Source organism: Nicotiana tomentosiformis, chromosome 9 (assembly GCF_000390325.3).
Source record: "Nicotiana tomentosiformis chromosome 9, ASM39032v3, whole genome shotgun sequence".
NCBI lineage: Eukaryota > Viridiplantae > Streptophyta > Magnoliopsida > Solanales > Solanaceae > Nicotiana > Nicotiana tomentosiformis.
Genome location: NC_090820.1, coordinates 23,460,376 through 23,474,098, shown reverse-complemented (window position 1 = coordinate 23,474,098; position 13,723 = coordinate 23,460,376). Strand labels below are relative to the sequence as shown.

The following is a 13,723-nucleotide window of genomic DNA, read 5'->3' as shown; positions in this document are numbered from 1 at the left end:
TGACTTTATAGAGCTTATGACTCAATTCCACCAGTCCCAGGGAGTGTAGTGTTGTTGATTCTGTTTTCAGGAGTGTATATCAGTTATTCAGACTTGTTTTTAGTATTTTGTTGATTATTCTTGTCAAGTTATATTGAATGTTAGGCTTACCTAGTCGTAGAGACTAGGTGCTATCACGACATCCTACGGAGAAAAATTGGGGTTGTGACAAAAAGCTCTACCATTCCACTTTACTCTTCGCGATCGCGATGAATACCCAACACACCATAAACCAGCAGCTGCAACACTTAGAGAAATGGTCTGAAACCATCCTGAAATACACCTGAAGGCCCTCGGAACCCCGTCCAATCACACCCCCAAGTCTCAGTACCTTATCCAAACTTATCCAAAGGCTCAAAACTCAACGAACAACATCAAAATCACGGATCGACGATCAAAATCCTTCTTTCAACTTTTAAAGATTCAAACTTCGATGAACGCATCTGAATCATATCTAAATATTCCGGAATGACGCCAACTTTACGTACAAGTCATAAATCATGATACGAACCTAGTCCAAGGCTCAAAATTCCAAACGGACATCAATCACATCAAAATCCACATCAAGTCAAACTTAGGAAATTTCTAAAACCTTCAAAATTCCAACTTTCCACGATAAGCGCCGAAATGCTCCCGTGCCACCCGATACTCAACCCGAACATACGCCCAAGTCCGAAATTATCATACGAACCTATTGGAACCTTTAAATCCGGATTCCGAGGTCGTTTACTCAAGAGTCAAACCTTGGTCAACTCTTCCAACTTAAAGCTTCTGAATTGAGAATTATCCTTCTGAATCAACTCCGAACTTCCCGAAATTCAATTCTGACCACACGTACAAGTCATAAAACACGAAGTGATGCTATTCAAGGCCTCAAACCATCGAACGACGCGCTAGAGCTCAAAACGGTCAGTCGGGTCGTTACACCAAATATACAAAATATATATATATATATATATATATATATATATATATATATATATATATATATATATATATATATATATATATATATATACTAATTATATATAAAATATATATATATATATATATATATATATATATATATATATACACTCTTTACTATCCTAGATAACTGGGAGGCTCATGACTCTTTAATGTCGTGATGTAGGCAAAAAATCAGAAATGGCCAGATTTATAACTAATAATTAAAAAATAATCACAATTTCAAAAGTAATCGAAATTTAGCCACTTTTTCATGTAAAGATAAAATCTGTACAAAAACACCCTCAAAAATCCGGAAAAACTCCAGCATAATATGTTGGAGTTCCAATTTTTTACATATGAGATTCCAGCATAATATGTTGCAATTTCATAATGTGTTGGAGTTCCAACATAATATGCTGGATGTTTATACGCATGAGCTTCATAATTCAGTATATCATGCCGGAAATTTTCATGTATTGGAGTTTCAATATAATATTCTAGAAGTTTATATACATGAGCTCAATGATGCAGCATAGTATGCTGGAACTTTCCGTGTTTCAGCAAATTAGTGAAAAATTTTAATGACTTTGCAAACGCTGGCTATTTTTCAATTACCAGTTCGAAAACTGGCTAGTCCATGTTATTTTCACCGTGATAAATGGTGAGGACACTACGTTACTTGACATGTGGATTGTTGATCTCAATTTATAAGGAGTCATTTAGTTCACGAATAAAGTTATCGTGAAATTAAATTCCATGTATAATAATACTAGCATTAAGGACATATGAAGAGCATGTTTGGCCAAGTTGCCAAAAACTGCTTATTTTGAAAAGTACTTTTTTCGAGAAGTGCTTTTTCCAAAAGTACTTTTGAAAAAAATAGTTTGTGTTTGGCCAATGCATTTAAGAAGTGTTTTTTGCAACATTAGGTAAGCAGATTGTGTTTGACCAATCTTTCTAAAAAGTGCTTTTAAATGTCAAATTATTAAAAAGGATAGTACCAAGGTCTTATAATTATTTTAAAGAGAAACATAAACTTAAATATTTATCATAAGAGACTTTTATTATTTTTTATTTTACTTAATTAAAATATAAAACATAAAGTAAACGTACATATTAAAGATTTAAATCATTATAACATATATAGTTATACCAAAGCATATAATATTATCTAGTATAATTACTTATTGTCATCATTCAGTATGAATTAGAAGTCTATTCCACAAATTACTATATATTGATAATCTACCATGAAATAATAAGCAAAGTCACTCACACATGATAATATTTCTCAACAATTTCATCCTTAATTCTATCACACAACGCCTCTATATTAGTAGAAGACTTGCCTTGCATTACTAAAAGAATACCAGAAGGCCCATCTCCTTCCTCAATCTCTACAGTAATGTCTTCATTAGCATAATTGTTGAATTCCTTATCGGTAGAAGAATGTCGTCGGATGAAATTATGTATAGCCATGTGTCACGACCCGAAATTCCCACCTTCGGGACCGTGATAGCGCCTAATATTTTACTTGCTAGGCAAGCCAACGTCAGAATAATATTAGCCATTTTAAAATAATTTTAAGTTAATTAATATCAAAGAAATAAATGCGAAAATAAAGTCTGAAATAGAGTGAATAATCCATAATAATAGCGATGTCTAAATACCATCCCAGAACTGGTGTCACAAGTGAACGAGCTTCTAGAATAATACAAACAAGGGTCTGAATAAAAATAAAGTTGTCTGAAAGAAAGCACACAGCTAAAAATAAGGTAGAATGGGACTTCATAACTGCGAACGCCATACAGTTATACCTCAAGTCTACTGCGAAGAGCTGAATCCCAACAAATCTACTATACGCCGCTAGGACCAACTCTGATATTTGCACAAGAAGTGCAGAGTGTAGTATGAGTACAACAGACCCCATGAAACCGGGAAGTGTCGAGCCTAACCTCGACGAAGTAGTGATGAGGCTAAGGCAGGTCACTTACATTAGCCGGTACGCAATAATAATAATAACAATAATAATAGAAATAAAATAGGTAACTCATTTCAACCGTTGAAGCCAACTCGGTAGTCATAACCAATTATTATTTCAATCAATTTTCGTTGCGGCATGCAACCCGATCCCACAATATATTCATATTCAATTCCGTTGCGGCGTGCAACCCGATCCCACAATATATTCATTTTCATTTAATCTCGTTGCGACTGCAACCCGATCCTCAATATATCTTTTCATTCACTTCTATTGCGGCGTGAAACCCGCTCCTTCAATATATTCATTTCAACCAATTATGTTGTGGCGTGCAACCCGCTCCTCCAATATATTCACTTTTATTTCTGTTGCGACATGCAACACGCTCCTCAATTAATATAATTTACCAATTCTTATAAAATAAATTACTCCAATAAATGCAACAATTAATATAAAATTATAAGACAACAAGCATACAATAATTATGATTTAATTAGAAATAAGTGATGACAAGTAGCAATTAATTATGAAAATTAAGGAGAAAATAGGCAATTTAATAATTAATATGCTAAATGTCAAGTAACAATTAAGTCACATAAGTCAATTAAGCATGTAGCAAGTATAGCACGGATTCAAGGCATAATATTGAGCAAGGAATGTGAGAGAAACAATAATATAATAATTAATTCATGATTTAAAATAATTTATGATTTTCAAATAATTATGCAAATAATTAATTTGATGACGTATAGGCACTCGCCACCTCGCCTATGCGTCGTTCACATAAATTTCACATAACAAATAATTTAAGGGTTCTATTCCCTCAAGTCAAGGTTAACCACGACACTTACCTCGCTTCGCAACCAATTTCAAGATTCCAATAAACCTTTGCCTCGCGAATTCGTGTTCGAAAACTTCAAACTTAGTCACAAACAATTCAATATACTCAACACGAATCGTAGGAATTAATTCCATATGAATTTACTAATTTTTCGGATTAAAATACAAAATTCATTTTAAAAATTGATAGTGGGACCCACGTCTCGAATCCCGAAAAAACTCACAAAATTTGAACACCCGTTCCGATCGTAGGAATTAATTCCATATAAATTTACTAATTTTTCGGATTAAAATTCGAAATTCAAATTTAAAAATTGACAGTGGGACCCACCTCTCGAATCCCGAGAAAACTCACGAAATCTGAACACTCGTTCCAATACGAGTTCAGCCATACAAAAATTATCGAATTCCGACATCGGATTGACCTTCAAATCTTCATTTTATATTTTTGAAAGATTTTATAAAAATCTGATTTTTCTTTCATAAATTCACGGATTCATGATGTAAATGAGTATGGAATCATGAAATATAATTAATATAGGATAAGGAATACTTACCCCAATGTTTTTCCGTGAAAATCGCCCAAAAATCGCCTAAATCTGAGACTCAAAACTCAAAAATGAGTAAAAATGGCAAAACTCCCCGTTTTATGGGGGTTTTATGTCCGTGGTGCCACAGGTGGCATGGGGCACTGCCTGTGGCGCCGTTTCCAGAACTTCAGAAGTCCCAACGCCAGGGATAGCGCCCCACGCTACCCTGAACGCTGACGACGACGGAAAATATTTTTTGACACGGAAATGGACATAACTCTCTCACACGATGTCCGAATTCAACGATTCTTTTTGTTATGGCTCCAAAATTTCAATACGGATATAATGCTTCAATCAAAACTGAATTTGGAGCTCATTTGCTTAATGTGATACCACTTATTCTTGAATAAACGGCGTCGAAACATTCTAGAATATCCAAATTAAACTCCGTTAACCATCCAAAATTCACCTTAGGCCCTCGGGACCTCAACCAAATATTCCAACAAGTCCCGTAACATAATACGGACTTACTCAGGGTCTCAAATCACGTCAAATAACGTCGAAATTACAATTCACTTCTCGATTCATACTTATGAGTTTCAAACTTTTCACATTACAAAACTCGTGCTGAAACGTATTAAATGAATCTGGAATGATTTCAAATTTGGAGCACAAGTCATAAATGACATAATGGAGCTATTCTAACTCTTAAAATCTCAATCCGAGTCCGATATCGATAAAGTCAAATTTGCGGTCAAACTTTGAAAATCTTTAGCCTTTAGATTTCTAGTTTCCGTTAAAAGGCGATAATTTGAGCTAGGGACTTCCGAATCTAATTTCAGGCATACGCCCAAGTCCCAAATCACTATACGGACCTATCGGAACTGTCAAAACACTGTTCTGAGTCCATTTGCTCAAAATATTGACCAAAGTCAACTCAGTTGAGTTTTAAAGTTGTATTTCACATTTTAATCCATTTTTCACATAAAAGCTTTCCGAAACAATTTACTGATTGCGCACACAAGTCGAAGAAAGCTGAATGGTGCTATTCAAGGTCTCATATCACAGAAATGAATATTAAATTTAAAGATGATATTTTTGGTCATCACACCATGGTAGTTGTAACAAGATGATTCGGAGTGTCAAACTTGAAAGATGGCATTGAGTGTAAAATAGAAATAATTTTAAATATATAAAGAATTATTATTTTCGTAAAAAAACAAATAGTTAAGTATGTTTAAATTCAAATTCAAAAATAATAACTAATTATTAACAACACATAATGCATAATTTAATTTTTAAAAATTTAAATTAAAAAAGAAACTAATTATTACCGAACCTAACTAACTTTCTCCTAAATTGCCAAGTGACCTATTGTGAGACTGTCATTTGGCTTAATGTGGAGGCTTTTTCTTTTTCTTTTTTAAAAGTATATAAATTATGTTATGCAATTGTAAATTTATTACCTATTATTCAATAATTGTTTTAAAGATTCGAGAATTAATAGCGTATAACATAAGAAATTATAAACGAGTATTTGTAAGAAGAGATTTGATAATACAAAGAAAGATATAGATAATTTGCTTTAGTGTGAAAAAAGAAGAAGATAATTTGGAAAGTTACAAGACATTACACAAAGAAAAAATCAAAAACAAGAAAAGTCAAAAAAGAATTTGGAAAGTTTTCAAAAGAATGATAGAAACTAGAAACAATAAGGAAAAGAAAAGGCTTAAATTAGTAAAGGATAATTTAAAAAATATAAATTTATGATGAGGATAGTTTTGTCTTGAATAAATTAATTTTCTGTTTCTACTTTTTGGAAGAAGCTAGAATTTTCTGCTTCTTCCCAAAAGCAAAAAAATTGCTTCTGATGCGGCCAGAAGTATCTTACCGTATTGGCCAAATAGCTTAAATTTATTAAAAAGTACCAAATAGCTTAAATTTATTAAAAAATACTTTTGACCTCCCAGAAGTTTGGCCAAACAGGTTCTAAGTACCCGGATTATCATACAAATAGCTGGCCTAATTCAAATTTACTTTTTCAAGTATGAACAGAATAGGTGAACACGCACGTGCTCCTTTACATCTTTTACGCTTTGATTATGAACAAGTCATTTCTAGTGCAAGGCTAATTGCTTCAACAAGATCAACTGCAGATTCACCAACATCACTTTACCAAGTTCTTGGCTTTCAGCTTTTCCTTCCAGCAGTTATGAAAAGATATGGAATATAACAAGCAAAGCCAGATCCAAAATTTAAAGCTTATGGGTTCCTCCAACGATCTCAAGTTAATAACTAGATTCACAGTCAAATATTTATAGATCGTTAATGAATTTTTTAATACATGTACAAGAATCTGGGCAAAAACTACTGGGTTCCTGGAACCCCCATCTTAGCCTCTAGATCCGCCACTGAGAACAAGCATTGTCAATTAGACTTTGGAGAAAAACACCAGTGAGTTGAAGTAAAACTAATACTCTTATTAGGGGAAATAGCCATCTATATATATTCCCAGAATCAGAAATCAACAGATAAAGAACTACCAGGTTGGTGGCGGCGATTTTACAATAACTTACCGCTCTACCTTAGCGTAGCTTAATACTAAAAAAGAAATGTCATAAACCAAAAGTGTTATTTACATGCAAGTTCTTCAGCACTAAGACTCAGGCTGCTCAGTTTTCACATGTGCAACCGGTGATCTGCAGTTTCCATTTTGAAGGTAAAGGCTGTTAGCAACTATAGAGTCGCTAACCAAGCCCGCATCAACATCAAAATTGAGAGCGCCTCTAAGCTTCCGATTGCTGTAGATTAATGAAGGTTTTTCAGGTTTGAGTTAAAGAGTACTTGACATGAAAGATTTAGATGATGGAATTTGCAGATAGGTAAAAACCACATACCCATTCAAGCGGTTATTGATTACATCCAGATCTTTCGAAGGGCTCTGATAAGCATGAGTGCTTTCTCCCACACAAGCATAATAGCTTTTAGAGCTATGGGAAATTAAGGCATCCATCTGAAAGCAGAAACAAGAGATAAATGCGAGAAATAAGAGCTCATTAAAACTTGGAAGAAAGAAAAAGTGTTATTTATTCAAGCTCCTACCACTATATTATAAAATCAAACAAGCTCAGACTTTAAAGGGAAATTCTAAAATCCCAATAACTGTTACTCCTAATATTCCTTTGGGCTAGTGATTACTACAACTAACAATAGACAAGTAGCTTTCTACCATCACAGGGACAAGCAATAACTATAAAATTTAGCAGGCCAACAGGAAACTTCATCGACTTGGCACAAAACTCTCCTCTCCCTCCTGAATAAGCATCTTCTTTTCCACAATTTTTTTTTTAATTTCAAGTTCAAGATTCGTACTGAAGCAGGAGTCCTTTCTGTATTACCTAATATAATACTTGACCGTCATTCCTAATTAAGAACATGCCAGCAATAGTTAGTTAGGCATAATTCAGAACCTACATTTTAGTATATAAGTTCGTCCTCTTCAACTATACAGGTATATTTCATCTATTTCTCAACTCCAAAACACTTCAGGTATGTCGAATTTAAAGCATTGGAAAAATCATTGAGAATTAAATCACTACCTTAGATGCTCGAAGTGGAGAGACGTAAACATTATGTACTGCAGATACTTTCTTCGGAGACATGTCGGGGAGCTTCGGAAATGGAGATGGTTTGGGGGATGCCGGACCTTGACCTGAATGGAAATGAAGAAACAAAAAAGAGCCACAGATTTAACATTGGTACATGAGCGAGGAATCAGACATAGCAACCAAACCAAGAGAAAAAATATCACCTAACAAAGGCATAATGAAGAGAACTTACCATCATTGCGGTTGTTCTTTTCTGCATTTCCAGCAGGTGCAAGCTCAACTAGTAATGGCTTCACAGAAGGAATAAACATTTCATTGTAGAATGTGATGATATCGACATGATCTGCACCTGTTCTCTGTTTTAAAACCAATTAATTTGATCAGTGATTCCACAAACAATAAGAGACTAATGTCAACAATCTAAAGACTGATCACATACCACATTATGGCGTGCTAATGTCCAGTCAACAAAAACACTTCTAAAGACTTGTGGTTTGCACTGAGGTTGCTTTCGGTAGTTGCATATAATTTCTTTGAAGGTCAAGTTAAGTTGTGAAATCTGCATGTAGTCAAGAAACAAGATATGAAAATAGAGAATAACAGACTAACAGCTCCAATATCCCCCCTCTTTTCTGAAAAACTACCTTGGCAACTCCGTAGAAAGAGCAAAGGATGATCTGATCAATATGTCGGTTGAAGAAAAGACTTGTCCTCTGACTGAGAATCTTCTGAAAAAGGCAATATACAGTCTCCCTTATTTGTTGAGAAAGTTGTAGCCGTTCAATCATGCCATTGATTCTGACAGCAGCCAACTTTACAATCTAGGTGGAACATGACGTAAAAAAAAAAAAGTTAAGTAAGCACCCTAAATAAAAGGAAATCAAATCTCCTGATCGAGAAAAAAAGTCTATAGCATATAAAAAGAATGTCTACCTTGCCAAAGAATACATTTATTGCTGTCTCAGCACACGTTTCCCCTCCACCACCAGGGTTTGGTCTAGTTGGGCTGTAAAAGTTCAAAGATCAACCCTTTAAAGCGAATACAAATCCCTGAATTGAACAGTAAATAAAACTAAAGAATCCAACTATAAATCAAAATACCTTGCGAATGCAGACTGCAAAGCTGGAGGGGGAAACTTTGATTTTATATTATTGAGAGCCAGAAATCGATCCTTCACAGGTGATGTGAAGGAATTTCGCTCAACCAAAACACTGCGATATTCGGAACACACTTTCTTTGGCGACCGGATATCACCGATTTGACCTAACAAGATTAATTTGAGAGAAAGTTAGGTTACTTTTTATCCAAATAGCCTGAAAAGGCATAATTCAGAATTAAAAAGTCATTTCATTTAATGAAGCTTCGAGATTAGGGGCAAATACAATACCGTTAGGGGCCAAGTTGTTCTTGTGTAGAGACGGCAGTGGCGGTAAGCTTCCTGACGAAAGGTTAATGTGCATTGCAATTGCATCCAAGGATGGCATTGGTTCAGCCAACAAGCCCGTGCGATTGATTTCTGCAGCAAGTGATGGTTTTGCGACAGCCAAAGAGTTGTACATTGAAGATCCTTTTTCCCAAACCATGCTCTCCAAGAGTCGTTCTTCAAGTGAATTCAAATGCCGTCTCAGTTCTCGAGGAAGACTTTCTTCATGCCTGATGAAGCTCTCTATCACCTTACTGAGATCGAAAGCTGTGATTCCTGTTCTCTCTAAGACAGCAGGAAACAGCATAGTAACTGTTTTGTGAGTGGCAAGAACCAGTTCAGCTGAACAGGCAAGCATACATCTATGAAACCTCTCATTCGTTAGCAACGAAGTTAAATTGTTCCCATTCAAAATCTGGGATTCTGCAGTGCACATAGTCTGCAGAACCCTATAATACAGCTTCAAAGCCTCGGATCTACGTTGCTCTGCCCATATGTTGTCCATTAAGCTCGTACTTTGCAGGCTCCCACCAGCTGCACAATGTTCCGCAGGACCACTACTTGGAAATATAGCCTCGAGAATAATCTGAGCTCTCCGGATCACGTCAGCTGTTACATCTCTGTCACAGGAGGACAAGAATCTCTCCAGCTCTGCTGAAGGTTTTGGCTGTAGCGGAGCTATGACAGTACGCAACCACCTGGCAGTTGTCATCGCTGTGCTTACAGGTGTAGCTACCGTCATCTTTGAGTTAGCACAATTTGGAGAACGGTAAGGAGAGAGTGTACTTGTAACCGTTTTTGCTGGGGAAGCCATTGCATCAAATTTCCTCTACACAAACAGAAGACAAACAAAAATGGTTTCAAAGAGTGCTTACTGCATTATGGCCTCAATAAATCAGGAAGATATCCAACAAACCTTGACTCCATTCATGTTGACAACACCTCCAGACAAGCTTCCGGAACCCAGCAAGCTATCCTCCTCATTGACAAAAATCCTCTCATCCAATTCACCCTTGTTCTGTATTGCATCACTGTAATCCTTCTCCAGTATACTTACACTGGAAGGTAAACATGATTCTTCCATTAAATCTTCAAAATAGGTTAAACCATCTGCAATAAAAATTCTAACTTTCAGTAAAAGCACCGACTCGGAGAAAAAGCGAGACATCACTGATTTTGAGACAAACCTGTGTCAAGGTTGTCCAGGTTCTCCGTCCTAAATTCTGAGGCCAAACAAGGTTTCTTCTTCAACTTTTCTGTTATTAGATAGTTAACTTTATCCATGGTCTCCCTTAAGTCATCTATTGAGGTCTGATAAATTTTGCCTAATGATGCAAGCAAGTCCACTTTGTCTCCTTTCTTAACTGTAACAAAATCAGCATTAGTATAAGGTCACAACAGGATCATGGAACAAAAGTTGAAGAGGTATTGGACCAAAACCCTACTCTTTTAATGCTTAATATACATAGATAATTACCAAACCGTGAGGAGTCATTGATGTTGAAATTTCTGAAGCGGACAGGTACATGTATTATTAAGATTGCCTGCACAAGGTTTTATGAAGCCAGTAGTCAGACACATCAAATATCTCATAAGAGCAACATGGTACTATCCAATCCATAAAATTGCAAGACTGTTATGCCAGTGATGTCAAAGACAAAAAGAGTAGAAATGTGCCAAGGTCAGCTGGTTTAAATGCAAAGTTGTAGCTAAAGCAACCTATTGGCCTCATATAATTTATCAATTTCCAAGAAAAAATGCTGTCTCCAATGAGATCCACCTCAGCACGTTGGCGTCTGTATTAAACAACACCTAAGTAATACGAAGCACCTAACCTAACATGCACCTTTTTTGAGGGCTTCAACACAACTTTAGCAACATTGCGCACAAGTTATACTGTCTATAATGCATGCGCAGTACAACATGAACATATAAACAAAAGAAATCAGACAATCCAAACATTCAACTAAATTGTTGAGAAACTTACCAGCACCGAAACTAAACCATTTGTGCATGTCACAAGGTCCTTGAAGCGGCTGAATACATGGATGCGAAGTGAAAGAAATAGCAACCAGCCAAAACGATAATATTGCGGCAAGTGGATAGCAGAACTAGAAGTAGCAGAGGGCTTATCTTCGTTGTTACCACTAGCCAGAAACAGTTCTTGGTACGCTCGCTTGTAGTACCTAAAAACATAAGGAAATGGGAGGTCAGGTTGGTTCAGATAGCTGGCTCATTCAAACTCTTATCTAAGTCATCTGGGCACGTTCTGTATTATAGAGAAGACGCTAAGATAGGAAAATACTATCATGCCCTCAAGAAATACAAGCTAAGCACCAGGAGAAACCAGACAGGATACTTGACCTACTGCATCAAATATGACGTTCAAAAGATTTCTTATATCAAACTAGATTAAGATTACGAAGTTGTTCAGCAGAAATGCTTAATCTACCAACATTTATGATACTGTAAAATACCACAAAGCTTCATAAGTAGAGGAAACTAGTGCATGAAAGAGTACCCACTTGCTTAAAAGGCTCAAATGCACGAAGTTGGTCTGCAATTCCTTTGCCTAGTACAACAATTTAAACAAATAGAAAGCCATCAATAGATGCTTAAAACAACAAACAAAAACATAACATATTGCTAACTACAGATAGATTTCAATTGAGCCAACAGAAACGTAAATAGCTTCAGAACACAAGACTAATCCTCCACAACATCATTACCTCAAGTCTCTTCTCCCAATCTGAACCGTACAGATTGCTTAATGTTGGACCAACTTTTAGAATAAATTGCGGAAGTTCTTTGAAGAAGTCTACAACACTACAACAAACGAAACAAAATTAACAAGAACCTCGGTAAATCAAGACTTCTACACGAAAACAAATAGGATATTGAAAATTAGAAGGAAAAAAAATACCCACTTGAGTTTAGCCCCTCGTAAAATCTGGCACAAAGAAAATGCATTTCCTTCATTCCCATTACTCGAATTTCCCACTTCCTTCTCACTTAATCTCTTTACCGAGTACAGAACAAACACAAACCAATACCGTTCAACACCCTCCTGCTGATCAAGAACTCAGAATCAATTCATAGTATGTATTTTTTATAAAATTCGGGTAATCAAACAAATTTATGATATGCAAAACAAAGAGAGCATATCACGGGAGTTACCGTTATAACTCCAATAGTAGAGTTATTTGACAGTAAAAGATGTTTACTGTCATTAAACAGCTTTGTTGCTTCAGTCACAAAGCTTTCACCCATGGACAATCCATTCTGTAAAATCAAACAATAAATGTTAAAAATAAACAAAAATATTAAACAAAAACCCCGCTTAAAGATTAATTTGAACACACCATATACAAAAAGTTTTTTTTTCATAATTACGGAATACAAGAAAAGGACAAATTGCAAGAATAAATAACCAAAAGAAGGTCTTTTTTTCAAATAAAAATATGGATAAAGGAATATAATTGTAAAACAAAAAGTGGAAAGTATTGGGTGTATGAGGTTTCACTGAAACTTTTATAAGAATTACAAAAGTAAATAAACGAACAATCTTGTAACAACAAAATAACCAAATAATAAAAAAGAACAAATTTTGTTCTTTTAACTGAAACAAGAACAAAATTAGTAAGTAAACAAAAGAATCAATTTTTAACTGAAGCACTTGGAAACTAATGTCAAATTCCAAAATCAAAATCAAAGAAATTGAAATTAAAACAAACAAAATAAACAAGAAAAGCAAAAACAAACAAACAAACCTTGCAGAAATCTGTGAATCGAACTTCAAGAGAATCAACACAACCATTCTCTTCAGAATTAGAACAATTATTCAGCTCCACCATCTTTATCACTAATTGCAAAAACAACCCCAAAATCTGAAAATTTTGCACTAAAGGGAACAATAATGTATCAGATCTGAAGAATTAGATCTGAATTAGTGAATTTCACACAAGCCAAAAAGAACCCTAATTTTCTCCTTGTTCTTATTTTCACTTTCTCTTTCTATCTCTAAAGCTTTCTTTGGTTTTTTGCTTTTTTTTTTTATTTGTTCCGTTCTGCAGCTATAAACCCTAACTTTAGCGCGGGAAAACGTACATAGGTGATGTTAAATGTTAATATCGATACATAGCCGACTAGGTGAGGAAAGCAACGAATCAGAAAGTGACACGCGTTTATCTGTTAGGTTTTACCGCCATTTCCGTGGACTCCCGCGAAAATATACCGTTTGTTGAATTCTACATTGCACGGATTTGCCCGTTACGATTTATTGTATTTACCCGAAACGGTTTTCCTATAACTTTGGTGTTTTTATTTCCCAAAAAAAAGCTTTTTTGATATGAT

At 35.2% G+C, this 13,723-nt stretch overlaps 1 protein-coding gene across 4 annotated transcripts; it reads right to left on the bottom strand.

The window, feature by feature from the left end:
- Nucleotides 1-6,797: 6,797 nt before the first annotated feature.
- On the bottom strand, nucleotides 6,798-13,469 carry LOC104110326 (retinoblastoma-related protein 1). 4 transcript variants are annotated; one of them, XM_009619791.4, is made up of 18 exons: nucleotides 13,141-13,468; nucleotides 12,548-12,652; nucleotides 12,298-12,440; nucleotides 12,100-12,196; nucleotides 11,896-11,942; nucleotides 11,358-11,556; nucleotides 10,848-10,914; nucleotides 10,558-10,734; nucleotides 10,287-10,480; nucleotides 9,335-10,199; nucleotides 9,048-9,210; nucleotides 8,880-8,952; nucleotides 8,591-8,767; nucleotides 8,386-8,505; nucleotides 8,179-8,302; nucleotides 7,938-8,050; nucleotides 7,236-7,351; nucleotides 6,798-7,139 (listed from the first exon to the last, which is right to left on the bottom strand). In XM_009619791.4, the coding sequence occupies exons 1-18, from the start codon at nucleotides 13,222-13,224 to the stop codon at nucleotides 6,995-6,997; spliced, it is 3,009 nt and encodes a 1,002-aa protein (XP_009618086.1). In that variant the 5' UTR covers nucleotides 13,225-13,468; the 3' UTR covers nucleotides 6,798-6,994. The 4 variants fall into 4 exon arrangements, with proteins under 4 accessions (XP_009618086.1, XP_009618087.1, XP_009618088.1 ...); XM_009619792.4 differs by having other exon boundaries at nucleotides 12,298-12,437; XM_009619793.4 differs by lacking the exon at nucleotides 8,386-8,505 and having other exon boundaries at nucleotides 13,141-13,469.
- Between the last annotated feature and the right edge of the window lie 254 nt (nucleotides 13,470-13,723).